Genomic DNA, 16,838 nt, shown 5'->3' with positions numbered 1-16,838 from the left:
AGTTTTAAATAACATATATAAATTACTTTAACAAACTATCATTTACCAAGCTCCTAATAAAAGCAAAATATTAGCCAATACATCACTCAGTAACCCCACTGAAAGCCAAGCACTTGTATCCCCAGACCTTATTTTTTTGCTTCAAATGTCTTTATTCATAGAACAATTGAACCTTGAGAACACTCTGATAAATTTTTAAATAATTTTGATATTTTAAAAAACAATTATTTATTTATTTGATCTTTGTGCTTCAAGTATCTGTATGTACATGGGGCGTGTGTTCAGTGTCCATAGGGGCCAGAAGAGAGTGTCAGGTCCCTTGGAACTGGAGTCACATGTGACTGTGAGTTGTGTGAGGCTCCACTAAGTTAGAGAAATCAAAATAAAAATGGCAAAGTCTCCCTTGATTCCATTAACTGTAACACAGTGATAGTTGGCTCCATTTCTAACTATACTTGCAGTGTGTAAGCGATACCTAAGTTAATGTCATTACTGGAATGTAGCCTACACTAGATGCCCTAGGTGTTCCAGAACCATCATACAGGAGCACTGCATCATCTTAAAGATGTGCTGCTTGGAACAACATGATGAAGGGGCCTGGACAGCACCCATTGTGAAACTCGAAGCCAGGAATGTGGTCCCTCTAAAGGAAATACCCTATAAGGAGAAAAGTGACAGTATTTCACACTTATCAAAAACCCAGATGAAAAGGAAGAGAGAGAACACACACGGAGAGAAGGGGAGGAGAGGGAAATGGAGAGGGAAAGAGGGAGAAGGTAAAAGCATGTGTGGATGCTGAGACACAAGCTGATGGCCCCTCGCTAACCTTCCTACCAAAGCAAAGCGTGGACCTTTGGTTTTGATCAAGAGTGTGGAAAAGCTGGGCCGATAGATAGCTTAGCTGGCAAAACGCTAGCTGAATAAGTAGGAGGACCTGAGCTAGATTACCAGGCTCCACATAAAAATAAAGGAATAGTTTTTCTTTTTAAGCCTGATGTGACGGTGGTACACACCTGTAACCCCAGAGCTGGTAGTGTGTGGGGGGGGGGTGGAGGGGGAAGGACAGGTGGATCCCAGAGACTCACTGACCAGCCAGCATCAGAATCAGCAAGACACAACACTTGGTGAACCCTATCCCAATAACCAGGGAGGCTTCGTCCTGAAGAACAACCAAGGCTGACTTCTGGCCTCCATACACACGTGAATCAATACACACATGAATATGCCCACATCCATCCCTACACACATACACTCACACATAAAATGTTAAAACAACACATAAAAAGAGTCTGAGCTGGGTGCAGCGGCACACGCCTGTAATCCTAGCACTCAGGGAGGCAGGGGCAGGCGGATCTCTATGAGTTTGAGGCCAGCCTACTCTAAAAGCAAGTCTATGACAGTCAAGGCTACAGAGAAAAGCCCTGTTTCAAAGGGGGGAAAAAGGAGTCTGGGATGTTAAAAACAACAACAACAACAAAAACAAACAAACAAACAAACAAAAACCACTAAACCATGTTGGATGGATCAGAATAATTTCTGTATGAGTAGGAGCTTTGTCAAGATCTAGAATTTTCTCTTGATAATCAAGCTCATGAATGTACACAGGTGGCTAAATTTTTTCTTAACAGTTTTTTTTGTTTGTTTGTTTGGGCTCAAAAAAGGAAAAAAAAAACTGAGAATGGATGGGGAAATGGCTCAGTGCAAAAAAAAAAAAAAAAAATCCTTGCTTGCTAACACAAGCATGAGGGCCTGCATTCCTGAGTTCAGATCACCAGCACCCACATGAAAGCTGGGCATGGTGGTGCTTGCCCATAACCCCAGTGCAGGTGAGAGTGCAGACAAAGCTGGATTCCAGGGGCTTGCTGGCTAGACAGCCTGGCCAAAATGGCAAAGAAATTAAAGATGGCCCTAAATAATATTTCTGTCATATGCTAAGTATCAAGCACATATAAATTCTCCCCCAAGAGATAAAAGAATTAGTCATGGACATTGAAAGTACAGAATAGAAAAACATTACAAGACACCTCCCTTGGAAATCCAACTTTCCAAGGACATGGTCACGGAGGTCTTGAGGATTATGACTCTGAAAGTTTGAAGCTACTAATAGATAAAACAAGGTCTCAGCTAAATACGCAGGTCAGGTTGCTGTGGTGGAACTTTTGGTTTCCTTAAAATCTCAGTTACGTTACGGAAACAAGTTTCTGTCTTAATCCCAAGTGTGGGATATGGAGCTGCTTTTAGTTTATCCACAGCTGATAACAGTCTCATGTGGCTCAGAGAGGGGCGTGGTCTTTGCCAGCTGGTGATTGTTTAACTCTGAGGACTCTGGGAGGATATAAATAGCAGGGCCAAGAGAGAGAAAGGGGCTTTGAGGAGAGGGTCACAGAAGGTAGAAAGCTGCAGGTTGTTTATCCTGCTGCTGTGTTTGCTGGTTTTCTGGGTTGCTGGACATCTGAATATGCTGACTACGAAGACTGGAATTGCCCCAAGGAACTAACTCTAAAAAGGTCTGCATCCTCTTTGCCCTCTAACCTTCTTTCTCTCTTACCTACTGTTGGGGGTTGGAAGGGAGGTAGGGGCTTAAGGGACCCCAAATAAAATAGGGTTTAGAAATAGTGCCTATAGGTGGCTGTGGTAAGTGACTTCCCCCAGGACTGACGGGTTCTGCTGGTTTAGAGAAGAGTCTTCTGTACTCGATTTCTTCACATGTGCATAACCTACCCATCATCAAAATCCTAAGGTCAGCTGTGAAGACATAAATGAGAATGTGGAAAATGCCTGGAAAGCAATCTCCATATAGTCTTCGACACCTGAGAAACCTCACTGGAGAGATGTAGCCATTTGGGGTTAAAGATAACCGTGGGCAAAAAATGGAGATGAAATCTACAAACTTTTCTGTAATTCAGAAGTATCCTGACACTAAATTTCAAAGACATTCTCTGTTAGTTCAACAAACTCAATCACCCAGGTGCAGCTGTGCTGGGACAGACATACTAAAATTACCTGTGAGGTGTCATTCCTTGAGAGGAGTCCCCAATGAAAAAGTATCTTGAATAGGTGGCAACAAGATCAAATGACAAGAGAAGAAAAGAAAGATTATAAAATAATTGTGATTCTTTCAAGAAGCCAGAGAAGCCCATAAGGACCCATATTTCAACCATGAAAAGGCAGAAAGAGACCGGCTTTGAACTATGTTGATGCCATGTGCATTTGAGTCCACCTGGCATCTCAGATAGTAAGAAGAAAGTACCACCAACAGGGAGGCAGAGTGAAGAACAGATCTCAAGGAGATCATCAGCATCACATCAGAGGGCACGAATCAGGATGCTACTCCATCATAAACATGAAGTGCTTCAGCTCTTAGACACCCAAATTTTTATGTCTCATCTTCCCTGAGTCTCTCTGTTAGACCCATGCTTACAGCATTTTACATAAGCTAAAATCTTTTTACACACTCTAATTTTGCTTGGACTGGCTTCCCTGAAATTCTTTTCTGTGGTAAAGTGAAGCATTCTTTCCGGAGGGTTTCCAAGGCTGCTGCAGGCTGGAACGTGGAAGCTGGGCCTTTGTCTCACGCCTCACTGCTGCGGACAGTGTGATTATGAACTTATTAAGGTCATTGCCTAAGACAACTACAAGGTGTGCATTTTACACCATATAAATTACACCTCAATAAAATTATAATCAGCCTTTAAGTTTTTTAAAACTCACATGTTTTGAACTCAACCATATTCTGCTTCCACTTCCTGCACACATTAAAAATGCCTTTGTGTTTTGGGCATCTTCCACGTTGAGAGTTTTTTTACTTGTCGGAACTGTACCTGGCAACAGTTGAAGATCTAAATTCAGCTCATGGGAGTTCTATTGACTTTCACTCATCCCTGCCGAAGACTCCCAGAAGATGAATGAGGAAAATGCTCATCTGTGTATGATATGGGGACAGCACCTAGCAGCACACATATGGACTCAGGGGCCATGATGTGCATCAGTCTCTTCCTCAGAGCTGGCATTTCCACAGGGTGTTCACCATTCCCTGCGTCTTCTAATCTCTATTATGCCCGCATATCGGACATCATCCATCTCCCAGCAAGACTAGACTTCAGCGGAAACACATTTCACACTAATGGCCTGGACACTTTCCTGGTGACAATTATCTCTTGCCATCTGATTCGAGGCCTGGCATTGAGGGGGTGTTGGTGAAATTGCTGCTGTCTGCTGACACTTGTCTTACAAGGACTTTTAAGAATATGGGATAATTATGTTTTTAGTATATAGAACACTTTACAATTTGTTTCTGTTGTATAAGGAGCTTTTAAAAATCCTATGCCATAATTGTGAAACTCTCAAAAAGAAAACATCTATGGCATTGGGTTAATGATAGCCTGACTGGGCCAGAGCTGCCTACTATACCCACACCCTACAAAAAAGGACTAAAGTAATGAGCAGGAAACCAAATTATACAAAGTAGAATCCTTATTAAAGAAAAAGGCAAAGAAAATGGACCAAAACATGGCCGAGGGCAATCTTGTCCATCAGGCTCTGGATAATTTTAATTTATCTTAATATTTTCTCATTTACATGAAAACTCTTTTCATTGATTACATATTAATTTGTGATGGAAAATGCCAATTAAAAATTAAATCTCCCATCTGTCCTTTTGTTTCGAGGGCATGCTGTTTTCAGCATAGTTCAGATTTTAAATTGGGCTTTTTAAAAGTTCCCTTTAATTTCTGAAACTGCTGTATTTTTGCTTAATTTGGTTGCAGGGATTTAATTTAATCAGAGAAATCTGTCATGGCATATTGCTCACACCACCAAGATCCTTGATTCTGGAGGTTTAAAGCTCTACAAATTGGAGCAGATTCTTACCCTGGAACTTACTGACTCATCACTAGTATTTAACTCCCTCAGCCAGCACTTCCTTTAGTCCCAGGGTGACCAAGGCAGCATCTAGAAGATTTAGGTCAGGTTGTCTGACTAATGTGGTGAGATCTCTCTAATTCTAACAGAGCAGCTATTGTTCCCTCACAGGACAAAGCTGCTCCTAATAGCTCTCAGAATGCTCCCAAATTGGCAGATGGATTTTATTTTATAAATTATGCTAAAAGTTTTCCACAAATAGGCACTCAGGATGCAATGACCATGATGGGCATCTCACAGTCTGGTTAAACTGCCAGAAAATACTGAGGTGACCAATGACCTATGATCCTCTATGGCCATAGGTTCTGTGCACTTTGCTGGACAATGTGCTGGACAATTTGCTGGACACCAGAGGCAATGTGCTAATTCAAAGAGCATGGCCTGGGACAAACTGGCCAATTTACCAGTGTGGTGGTTTGAATGAAAATGGCCCTCACAGGATCATAAGGAGTGGTGTTATTAGGAGGTGTGGCCTTGCTGGAGGAGGTGTGGTCTTGTTGGAGGACGTGTGTCACTGGGGCGGGCCTTGGAGATGCAGAGGCTGGCCACATGCCATAAAATTTAAAGAAGAAACATGCATATATTAGACTAAGCTAATGAGAGTTTATAGGCTATTTACAATACCAGTGAATGGGTCGCAAGAGACAAGCTGTGAGGTCTCACAGGAAACAAGGAAATGATCCATAGCCGAGATGAGCTTTAAGCTGAATATTGAGAAATGAGGTAGTTTTTTCTTTGCAGAGCTGAACAGTCCTGGTTATTCGGAGAAATGTGTCGAATCATCGGGGTAATAATCCTCAGTGTAAATATGAGTAGTGACTGGCTCATATGAGAAGAAGATATTTAACAAATGATAGTAACAATATTAATATAACCTTATGACTAAATGGGTGACCAACACGTAGATATACTTTAAAAAATGTATGCCCTGTGTAGTCAAAGAAACAAGCAAAGAAAATGGCATCCAGGTTACATTTACAATTGACTGACGATGAGTGTGTTGATAAAACATCATCACTGATAGTCCAATTTTGGTAGCTCAGTTACAAAGGAAACAACTCAAAATGCTACTTCTATGCCCATGATATAACATAATCAGTTTGATTAGTAGTTACCAGGGACCTTATAAAATCCTAGAAACAAATGTAGAAAGTAAGACTAGTTTATCTAAAGCATTTACCTAAGCTCAAGCTGTTTCATCAGTGACGGCCCCAATAATATAAGGTACATATTATTATAGCAACTTTGAAGAAGAAACAAACCCAGAGAGTTTGACTTGTCAAGGGTCACACCACTGGTGAGTGTTAGACTCAAGGGTTTCTCTTATAAAAGTTTCATTCCAGACGTGGTGGTCTAGGCATTATTACAGGAATTGTTACCATGTGAAAAGACACATTTACAAAGAAAGAGAAGATTGATCACCGTAGTATTAAATACTGGGCTCCTATCAGATATTTCAAACGATTTTTCTCAAGCCAAAAAATAATCAAACCATTAAACTCTTAGTATTTAAAAATGTAACAATTAGTAACTTCCATGGTTCATTTTGGTCAAATGGACATAACCCTATTCATACCTGAGGAAAAGGAATCTCAATTAAGGAAAGGCTTCCATCAGATTGGTCTGTGGGTATGCTTATGGGGCATTTTGCTGACTGATATCTGATGTTGGAGGACGCAGTCCCCTGTGGGTGGTACCATCCTTAGGCAGGTAGGGCTAGCCTATCCAAGAAACAGCTGAGCAAGGCAGAGAAAGCAAGCCAGTGAGCAGAGCTCCTCTGTGGCCTCCGTTTCACTTCCTGCCTTGGCGTTTCTTGGTTGTGGGCAGGATCCTGTCAGCCAAATAAGCCCTTTCCTTCCCAAGCTGTTTTTGGTCGGTGTTTTATCAGAGCAACAAACTCTATCAGGAACCAATCGTGATGCTAAATATGTCACATGGATTATTTCCTTTAACAGCTATGACAATTAGCCAGGTGTGGTGGCACACACCTGTAATTCCAGCTCTCAGGGAGGCAGATCTTTGTGAGCTCAAGACCAGCCTGGTCTACAAAGCAAGTCCAGGATAGCCAAGGCTACACAGAGAAACCTTGTCTCAATAGACCAAAAACAAAACAAAACAAAAAATAACCCCCAACACTTATGACAATAAAGCAGAGAGTATTATTCTTATAACATAGGGGATAAAATAGTATTGTCAGACAATTAGTTGTTTCCACTGGGAGAATTTTTTTCACTATCTTTTGGGTAGAGGACCAATTTTTTACTTAAATCTATCAGTCTACAAAACCACTGTATCTCTTCTATGTCATGTAACTGTTTCCACCTATGTTTAGTTTACAATACTTCAAAAGTCTTCATCCTAAGCAAATTCAATATATCAGAATTTAAAATCTTAAATAATCAGTAAGCTGGTTGTGGTGGTTTAGTCCTCATATGCTCATGAATATGAATGTTTTATTCCTGGTTGGTGGATTGTTTGGGAAGGATTAGGAGGTGTGGCTTTGTTGGAGGAGCTATATTACCAGAGGTGGGCCACACCCCCAGGCTCTCTCTGTCCATCTCTGTCTCTGTCTCTCCCTCCTGCCTGTAGAAAAAGATGTAAGCCCTCAGCTATTGCTCCAGAGCCAGCTGTGCCTGCCTACTACCATGCTTATTGTCTCTTCCTACCGTGATGATTATGGACTGCAAGCAAGCATCCTGTTCAATTATTTCTTTCAAAATGTGCCTTGAGCATGCTGTCTTTTCACAGCAATGGCACAGTGACTAAGACACCAGTATATTAGTCAGCTTTTCAGTACTATAAGAAGTATCTGAGACAGTCAACTCGGGAAGAGAAAGGTTTAATTAATTAATTAATTAATTAATTTATTTATTTTTGGTTTAAGGTTTTAGAAATTCTAATTTATAGTCTACTGGCCACATTGCTTTCGGGCCTGTGGAAAGGCAATACATCGTGGCAGAGAGCATGTGTTGTGGAAAACCACCCATGTCATGGTTGAGGAGTGAAAGAACAGGGGAAGGGACTGGAGGCGTGTCTCAGGAGCTAAGGGCAAGCACTCATCTTGCATAAAATACAACTCTGGTTTCCAGCATCCATATCAGGAAACTTACATCTGCCTTAACTCCAGCTCCAGGGGATCTGACACATCTGGCCTCCACAGTTAACCGTACTTGTGTGCACTCACCTGCACACAGGTGCACACATACACATATAACTAAAAAGGAAGTCAATATTTTTTAAAGAAAAGAAAACATAGCAAGGAAGGAAGAAGGGGCATGACCCCTACAACTCCTTCTGAGGCTGTTCCCCAATGATCTAAGGGCATCGCACTAGTTCCCAAGCCTTAAAGGCTCCAAGTTGAAAAACAAGCCTTTTAACACACAGATTTTTGAGGGACATTTAAGACTTGAACCAGATAGATGGGGAATCTAAATGAATTTCTCAGTCTTAAGGAGAAACTACAAGCTAGCCTTTCAGACTGAAGATAAACCCTCGCACACAGCTGACTTTCGAAATTCTGAGCTTTTCTGCCATCCCAGTAGGGTCTCAAATTGCCACCGGGAAATCAGCCAGGCTGTGCTCCAAGCTTTTGTGAAGCAGAAGTCACCACTAGGAGGCGATCCCAGACGGTCTACCAGAGCTCCCAGTACAGAGGGGCCCTGGGTGGGTGGGTTTTCATTCCTGCTTTGGTACTTCCTGTCCTAGAAAACTGACTTCTGTTAAAACTACCGATTCTAGAGCGCACCTCATTGCAGGCACCCACAGCCCATTAGAGCGGGCAGAAGAGGCTGGAAGTCTTCCCAAATTAGAGGAATTAACATCCACACACGGACACTTGCAGCGCCCAAGGCTTGATTAGCCACCAAACATACATCACCTAAAATAGCACACCCTATTCTGAACACTTTAATTCTCTAAGTAAAATGTCATAATTATTTTTAAGCTTTCTTTTCTTTGAAATCGGCTGGGATATTTCCATCAACTCCCGGATCCGGTGAGTTGGGAGTATGTCTGAGCATGTGCTCTGAGCTTTTGTTGAAATCTGTTGAAATCTTTAATCTGTCATTTGAGGGTATGAACTAAATTACCAGCGTAACTATTTTCTATATTAATTGCAAACAAACTAAAAAGGGCTAAGTTCATTTTCCCAATATAGATAATAAATCATAATATTAAAAAAACATATAGATTAGAATGAAGGGTTTAAACAAGCTGATGGGAATAAAAGCTACCAGGTAAAAGCTTTATGTTATTTTATTTTTTCAAAAAGAGGAAAAGTCACTATTAGCAACAGATACAAGGGAGTCTCTGTAGTGAGAATTATAGAATTTTGAAATCACAGAAACATAAGAATATGTTTTCATTCGAATCACAGGTGTGGGGATTTGGGGCTGCTTTGGACTGTCTTCGGAGGCTGATTATGATTTGTCGCATGCTCTAGCAGAGGCGTGCTTTTGCCAGCTACAGTGCCCTGAGAGGTGGGGTTGTTCGCTATTGGCCATTCAGGGGGTGGTTGCAGTTTGTTAGTAGCCATGATCAAAGAAGAAACAAGAAGAAAGAAATTAGATTCAAGGACCTCTGTCCCTCTCCCCCATCTATTCTTCTTTCTCTCTTATAGGGGTGATAGGGGTGAAACGGGGAGGAGATAAAGGGTGGGGAAAGATGAACCCACAAAGTAGCAAAAATCAGCTACAGATCTTTCTTCAGGTTCCGTGAATTAGTATTTCTTACTTTTTATTTAAAAACTTTCGGTTTTCACATTTTATTTTTTAATGCTTACTGACTGTTACAGCTAAGGTCAGGTATTTAGTGACATTCATCTCTTATAAGAGAAAACTGTGGATTATTCTACAAATGCAGTTATTTTTTAAAGATGCTTTGTGTTTTTAATTGATCACATTTGCCTCGTGTGCCCACAGAGCCTGCAGAGGGGATTGTACCCTCTGGAACTGCGGTTACAGATAGTTGTGAGCCACCGTGTGGGTTCTGGGAAGCAAACCCAGCTCCCCTGTAAGAGCAGCCAGTGCTTGTAACCTCTAAGCCACCTATCTCTCCGGCTCCTAAACTCTGTTATCTTTACTTCAGATTAAAATCAGATGCAGAAAACCAAAGGGGTGGATGGGGAGAAAGCAAAGGTCATCTTGTGATGTGTGCCTCACTAATTCTTTCGGCATAGTAGGAGATCAATGAAACAGCAAAACGGAAAAATTACAAAAATATTCCGCCATGGAGTTGTATGCATTGGCCCTTCCCTCTCTTTTCCACCCTAACTGTAGAATTTTCCATTTGGTATTTATTTCCAGGCTGTGCCTGACCTCTTGGGTCACTGAAAGTAGAAAAAGTGAGACAACTGGTAAGGAAGGAGTGCTGTGCGTCAGCCAAATTATCCTGAGGATTTTTCACATAGGAAAAACAATAAATCATTAGCTCATGCCGGCATGCCAGTGGTGGTGGATTTTGCAAAGTGCATTGCTTTACATGAAATGTCTATCAGATGAAAATGTAGCACCCCTGATTTTTACCTCTGCTCTCTGCGCACGCTGCAACACTATACATGCTAGATTTTTAATATATCTAAGAATAGGAGAAACACAAATCTGCCTATGTTTCCTGTTTAAAGACTATATGGTTTATTGTTGCTGTATTTCGGAGGGGGTGGGGCTCATTGGGAAACGCCTTTCCTATACTCAGTGTACAAATAACCTGCTTAGGCATCTACTTTTCTTTATATTTCTAAGAAAGTGTCAGTAATCTTGAATTTAGAAGATTTATCAACAGCAGGTAGCCAGACTGACATTTCCATAAAAGGACTCAAGAGACATGCTATGCTTGTATCAAATCTTGTGTCTCTGCATTCAATTGTTTTAAAACAGTACTATTTCAAATGACCTCCGGAGTGACATCTAGGCAGGGTAAGAGAATAGCCAGAGAAATGCCAGAGGAAGCAACTCTCAGCTTCTCAGTTCTGGGAATCTCTCCGAGATGTGGAGAAAGGAATGTGACTTCAGTTTGTACTCGTCTTTGGTCGCTTTCAGAGAGGCCCTCAGTCAAGAGTCAGATAAATAAAGCACCACTGGAAATAGGGTTGGGCAAATGTGAATTCTACCCCCATGACAGCTGACAGCTTGATGATTCCCCAAAGCTGGTGGGGCACAGTGGGAAGAGAAATTAATTCTGGACTCTTCATGAGCCACTGTGGCCATCTCAAGCAACTGCAGTTCCTGTAGACACTTTACACAGCGAAGCATTTCCAATATGTTGCTTTCCTTAGTTCAGTCTAAAAATATCTCCGGAAAAAAAAAAAAAGTGCCAGAGGCTGAATGAACTCCAAGGTTAGGGCTTAATGCAGTCTCGGGAGGCAGCAATTTAGGAGGCCATGTACTAGTGAGAACAGTTTGTGGACTATGCCCTCCAGTGCCCAGTGTCTCTGGGCAAAAGTAAACAGAGGGCACAGCTTTCACAGTCACTGCTGAAAGCACAGCATCAGCGGTTTCCATCTAAAACACATCTGCGTGCTGCCTGAAGGTGACGGTGAAACCAATCCAGCTTATACGTCATCCTCATTCCTCAGCATGCTGCTACCAAAAGCACTCATGCACTCATTTTATAAGCAGGTCTAGTTCTTCAGCACAAAAACTATTTTTAAGTATTTATTGCAAATGGTATTTTTCCATACTACTTATGGATATTTGATACAGGCTTTGGGTTAGCAAATAAAAATAAGTGAACGAAAGGCACAAGTCACTGACCAGTTAGCTTAGTTGCTTAGAGCATGCTGCCAATAAAACTTGGTGGCAATCATCAAAAGGTTGGCTCTTGGTGGCAGCACAGAGATGCCCATGCCTCGTGTACCCAATGTAATGCTAGCTTTATGTCAACTTGACACAATCTAGGGTCGTTCTGAGGGAAATTCCTCTACCAGATTGTCCTGTGGAAGACAAGCCTGTAGCACATTTTCTTAATTGCTGATTGATGTGGGAGGGCCCCGTTCACTGTGTGTGGTGCCACCCTGGGGCAGGTGGTCCTGGAGTGGTATAAGAAACCAAGATGATCAAGCCAGGAGGACCAGGGCAGTAGGCAGCATTCCTCCATGGCCTCTGCCTCAGTTCCTTTCTCCAGGCTCCTGCCTCGAGTTCCTGCCCTGCCCTCCCTCAGCCATGGAGTGTGACATGAGCGTTGTAGGTGAACTAAAAAGCCCTTTCCTCCCCAAGTGCTTTTGGCCATGGTCATCACAGCAATAGAAACCTAACTCAGACACAGAGCTAAGTTGACATTCCTCTACACTGAGTGTCGCTCCACTCCACAGGAAGGCTTGGGAGAAACCAGCTGTTTCTTGGAGGCTTACCCAACCTCAGTCTCTGCTGAAACTGTGCAAACACTCCATTTGAACAAACTACTTATTGGGCAGACTTCCCTTTAGAACTGAAATGATCAAAGACTCCCGAGGTCCATGAAGAAGGACTTCTTCTCCTAATGGGAATTCAAGCAAAGATGACTCTATCATCTAATTCCTCTGCACAGAAAACTGTGCTTCATAGAACTACCATCAATTCAGTAGTCAGAACTAGAGTCAACCTCAGTAGTCATAATACTTCAGGGGATATGATCTATCATCTATCTTGACTATGTATTTACCTACCTATCTGTCCTCCATCCATCCATCCATCCCTACCCTGAAAGCATTCAAGTGAGATTCCTTGGGAGGAAAAATGTTTCCATTATAGTTTAGATCTTGGACCTCCCCCACAGGCCTGCTTCTTAATGGATTGTTTCCCAGGCTGGTGCTAGGAGAGCAGGTGGTTGAACCGTTAAGAGGTAGATGTTCATGGGACATCTTTAGGTTATTGGAGATAAACGTAGAAGAGGATTTTGGTTACTTCATAGTACCCTTCACACTTTTTTTCCACTTCCCAGATATAAAATGAATGCCTTTGCTCACCTGCTCAAGTTCCTATCACAGAGTGCTACCTTGCTACTGGCCCAAATGAATGGGCAACCTGGTCATTAACACCTGCAAACTACAAAACACTTTTCTCTTTATCAATGAATGATCTCAGAATTCTCACTGGGATGATGGAAATCTCCTGCCACTATTCCAATTAAAAATTTTCTCAATAGATTTGCAGCTATTCCATACTTTGACCTGACTGCCCTAATACAGAGATTACGAGCTCAAGCCATGGAGTGTCACCATATTCTTAACATGTTTAACAAATATGTCTTTGTACACTTCCCTGTTTAGGAAGAACAAGAATCCAACTATTGTAGGGATTAAACATGCTCATACATGCCATATGCTTAGAATGATGCTCAATAAACCAATTATAATTATTACACTTCAACAGTTCTGTCACATACATTGTGACAGCTGAACCCATAAAAGCTCTCCAACACAAGAGAAATAATAGCCGTGCCTCATTGGTGATTATAATGAAGCTCAGTCACATGTTTTCAAAAATCATCTGGTTCAGAACCAAGATTTGAATCCCAGTCTTTGGGTATTAAACATTGGATTACTTCTAATAACTACCCTGGATTCCTGGATTATTCACATTGGTTATTTATATTAGTCCATAGTAAACATAGCCATTGTGAAATGTTGACATTAGGGGGATTCAGAAAAGAATGAACACTTGAGAACATTATGTCAAATCAAAGGAGAAAGTAAATGATTGGTTGATACAAGAATTAGCTGAAGCAGTGGCCCCTGACGTGGTGACTTAGTATATAGCAGTTTTGAATACCCCAAGTTCTAAATGAGAAAAAGCAGAAGAGGAGGAGGAAAGATAGGGGAAGGGAGGGGGAACACTCATAAATAATTCAAAATTCTTTTGTATTAATTGAGTTAACATACAAAGTAAGAAATTTCATTATAGTAGTCTTATCTATTCTAATTCATCACTTTGTTCTCACTCATTTCCCTCCCCGACTGTCCACCTGTGTTCCCTGTGCCACCCATTGCCACTCCCCTTCCTGTGCCCATGAAGTCCCCCCATTCTGCTTCATGTACATGGTTTGTTTTGCTTTAAAATTCTACTTTTTTTCTGAAAGCAGGTAAATGCCTATCTTGAAAAAAAAAATCAGTTCAGGAAAATGCAGAACTATGGGGTGGTTGCACAGCCTATGATGGTCTACAGATGTTCATCTCTTTGTTGCCAACATAACTCACAAGCCCATAGTGGGCTTGCTGGCCACTGATGTATAGATGACATTCAGGCCCCTTAGGTTTATTAGATAGAGACTATTGCCCCCACAAATCCTTATCTACATGCAAGTTTTATGAGACAAGCAGAAGATGGTCAATACTCACAGACAACTGGCACACTCCCTCGTTCCTAATGAATTTTAATAAGTTAGGACATTGAAATGGATCCCTGGGGGAGTGATCCTTCATGACTGACACTTTTTATAGTATTAGCATCTATTCTCATTCATGAAGTTTGGTTGTGTTAGCCTCCAGGAACTTTCGTGAGAGTTCTGCCTAATACAACCCGTCTCTTCATTCTGAATCTAGTTCAGATTTCAAGACAAGCTAAGCATGCAAATCCTTCAAGGTGCCTTCATAGTATAAAAAGTTGTTCCAAAGAACCACGTTAACAATTACATTTCAGGGAGAGTTTCTGTGGAAGTGCAATGGTTTCAAGGTTAGAGGCCCCTGGTAGGTTGACCCCTGCTCCAGTGGGTAATCCCATGTCCTTAAATATATACACAGCACAAATTGGATTCAGTGGCTTGTTATGAAAAAATACAGGACACAAAGTTGGAAGGGGGTGAGGAGGTGGGGGTGGACCTGGGAGGAGTTAGGGGAAAAGGGGGGGGGGGGTGAATATGATCAAAATACATTGCATAAAATGTAAAGCCTAATAAAATATATTGCAAAAACATACAATTCAAGCAAAGGTAATAACTCGGAAGATGATCATCATAAACAAAAAGGCACCATTAAACTGCAAATGAGTAGCAAACATGCCACGCACATGGTCAGTGTGGATCTTTCCTGCCATTCCCCCTTCCATGTCCTGACACACCTTCTTCAAGTAGCCCAAGTGGAAACAGGCCATTCCTTAGCTACATTTAAAAAAATCTCTACAATCGATTGAACCTGACTAATGAACATGTCTGAGACATAGAATCATAAATTGTGATTTAGGGAAACAGAAACAAGCACCTTGTGTTTCACCCTGTCAGCCTCAGTTCCTCTCAGGATAAGGCTTTAACAAAAATTAAAGGACACAGGAGAAAATTGAAAACAGAGGACAGAGCATCATTATTATGCTACGCAAAAAAAAAAAAAAAAACAAAAAACAAAAAACAAACAAACAAACAAAAAACACTCTTCAAAGACTTTTTTTCTTTGTTATGATGATTAATTCTGTCTGGTACCAACATTCAACCAGCCTTAGAGCAACAAGTGTTTGTTAACTAGGTGACCCGGTCCCTTCAAGGACCAACAAAGCATGTGCTTGAGGTCCCCACTCTACGCCAGGGATAGCCCCTCCCCTCCCATTTCCTGACTCCTGCCCATAAAATCAGAGTCCCTCAAGCTGCGCCCTTACCTGCTTCCCATCCAGGGTGTACAGGCGCTTCACCACACCCGAATCCAGCTTGATGGCATCGGTAATGTCAGTGAGCACCTGCTCGAAGGAATGGGCTGTCTTCTTGTTCAGCAGGATCCTGACAGCCTTCCGCGGCTTCACCCCACTCCTGATGATGGTGACCAGCTTGGGTCGAATGAAATCCTTATTCTCCCGAACCTCCGAGGGACCCCCCTTGGCAGTGGCCAGCGAGGACACTGCCCGGGAAGCTGAGGTGGTCTTGACGTTCACCGACCAGTTGGGGTTCACATTCTTGGTGTACTCCAGTTTCTTAAAGGGCTCAATGGAGCCGCAGACATAGCTTTCACCTGAGGAAGAGAGAAGGAATTTCAAATGTACACCTAAGGGAAACCATTTTCTTCCCCCACACTCTGTCTTTCATCTCTCCTTTTCTATGTAGAGGCGAGAATTGCCTATGACATTCAAATCAATGAAAGAATGTTTGAAAATGAATTTAAAAAAATCATTTCTCTTCTCCAATATCTTTCTTTTGATGCAGATTAGCATCTTTGGGAGAAAACAAAACAAAACAAAAACGCACAAAAACATTTCTCTCTCATTGGCTGCTGGTAAAAATACTGATATAAACAATTTGACTTCCAAAATTGAGACTTTCTTCTGATGTTTAAGGCATTTAAATTTTCAGCAAACTTTAAAATTAGAAGCACATCCATTTGGCATCTGAGAAAACATGAAACCTAAAAACGAAACAGTACACAGCTCCTTAAAAAGGTAATATATAAGTTTAATAAGAGTATAATATAAAGATCCTGTTTAGAATAATGTAGACAGACAATCATCAGAGTAAAGAAATATAAAAGCTAACCAACATAATCACCCTTCTTTTCTGTCATCTGCATCATGTTGACTGAAACACACACACAAGAAGTCAGTTCAAACTTGATGATAAGCAAAAATGAAGAGAATAACTAGCTGTAGCTTCACAAACGCACTCTATCACAAAATGCTTATTAATAAATGGCTCAGGGATTTGCTAATGAAACACTTCCTCTGAAAATATGTAGTTATACACAGAAGAACTCAACACAGGTGCCAAGAGGCAGCAAATCATGAAATAACTGATTCTAAAAACTTATTTCACTGAATGAGGTCAAAAGATCATAAAATTAAAGACTGTATCACAGTCTTCTAAACCCCACACAGGGGCTTAGTTAGTAAGCCGTGGTAAGCAGAAGCTAATGAGGACAGGTAGAGTGGCCCAGACCCATGACTGGCACAATCCATGTTCTGTTATCTAAGTCCTATTTTTAAATGAATATTTTAAATGTAGCAAGCATGCCATGCCATAGAATTAAGCAGCCA

At 41.4% G+C, this 16,838-nt stretch overlaps 1 protein-coding gene across 6 annotated transcripts in view; it reads right to left on the bottom strand.

The window, feature by feature from the left end:
- Dclk1 (doublecortin like kinase 1) overlaps positions 1-16,838 on the bottom strand; it is a 280,821-nt gene that overhangs the window by 251,418 nt on the left and 12,565 nt on the right. For all 6 annotated transcript variants that reach the window (XM_021637560.2, XM_060378336.1, XM_060378335.1 and 3 more), the window contains exon 3: positions 15,477-15,823. In XM_021637560.2, coding sequence (XP_021493235.1) covers positions 15,477-15,823 — 347 coding nt within the window. The remainder of the gene's footprint in view (positions 1-15,476; positions 15,824-16,838) is intronic.

Source organism: Meriones unguiculatus, chromosome 2 (assembly GCF_030254825.1).
Source record: "Meriones unguiculatus strain TT.TT164.6M chromosome 2, Bangor_MerUng_6.1, whole genome shotgun sequence".
In the NCBI taxonomy this organism is placed as follows: Eukaryota; Metazoa; Chordata; class Mammalia; order Rodentia; family Muridae; genus Meriones; species Meriones unguiculatus.
This window is presented reverse-complemented; position numbering and strand designations above follow the sequence as displayed.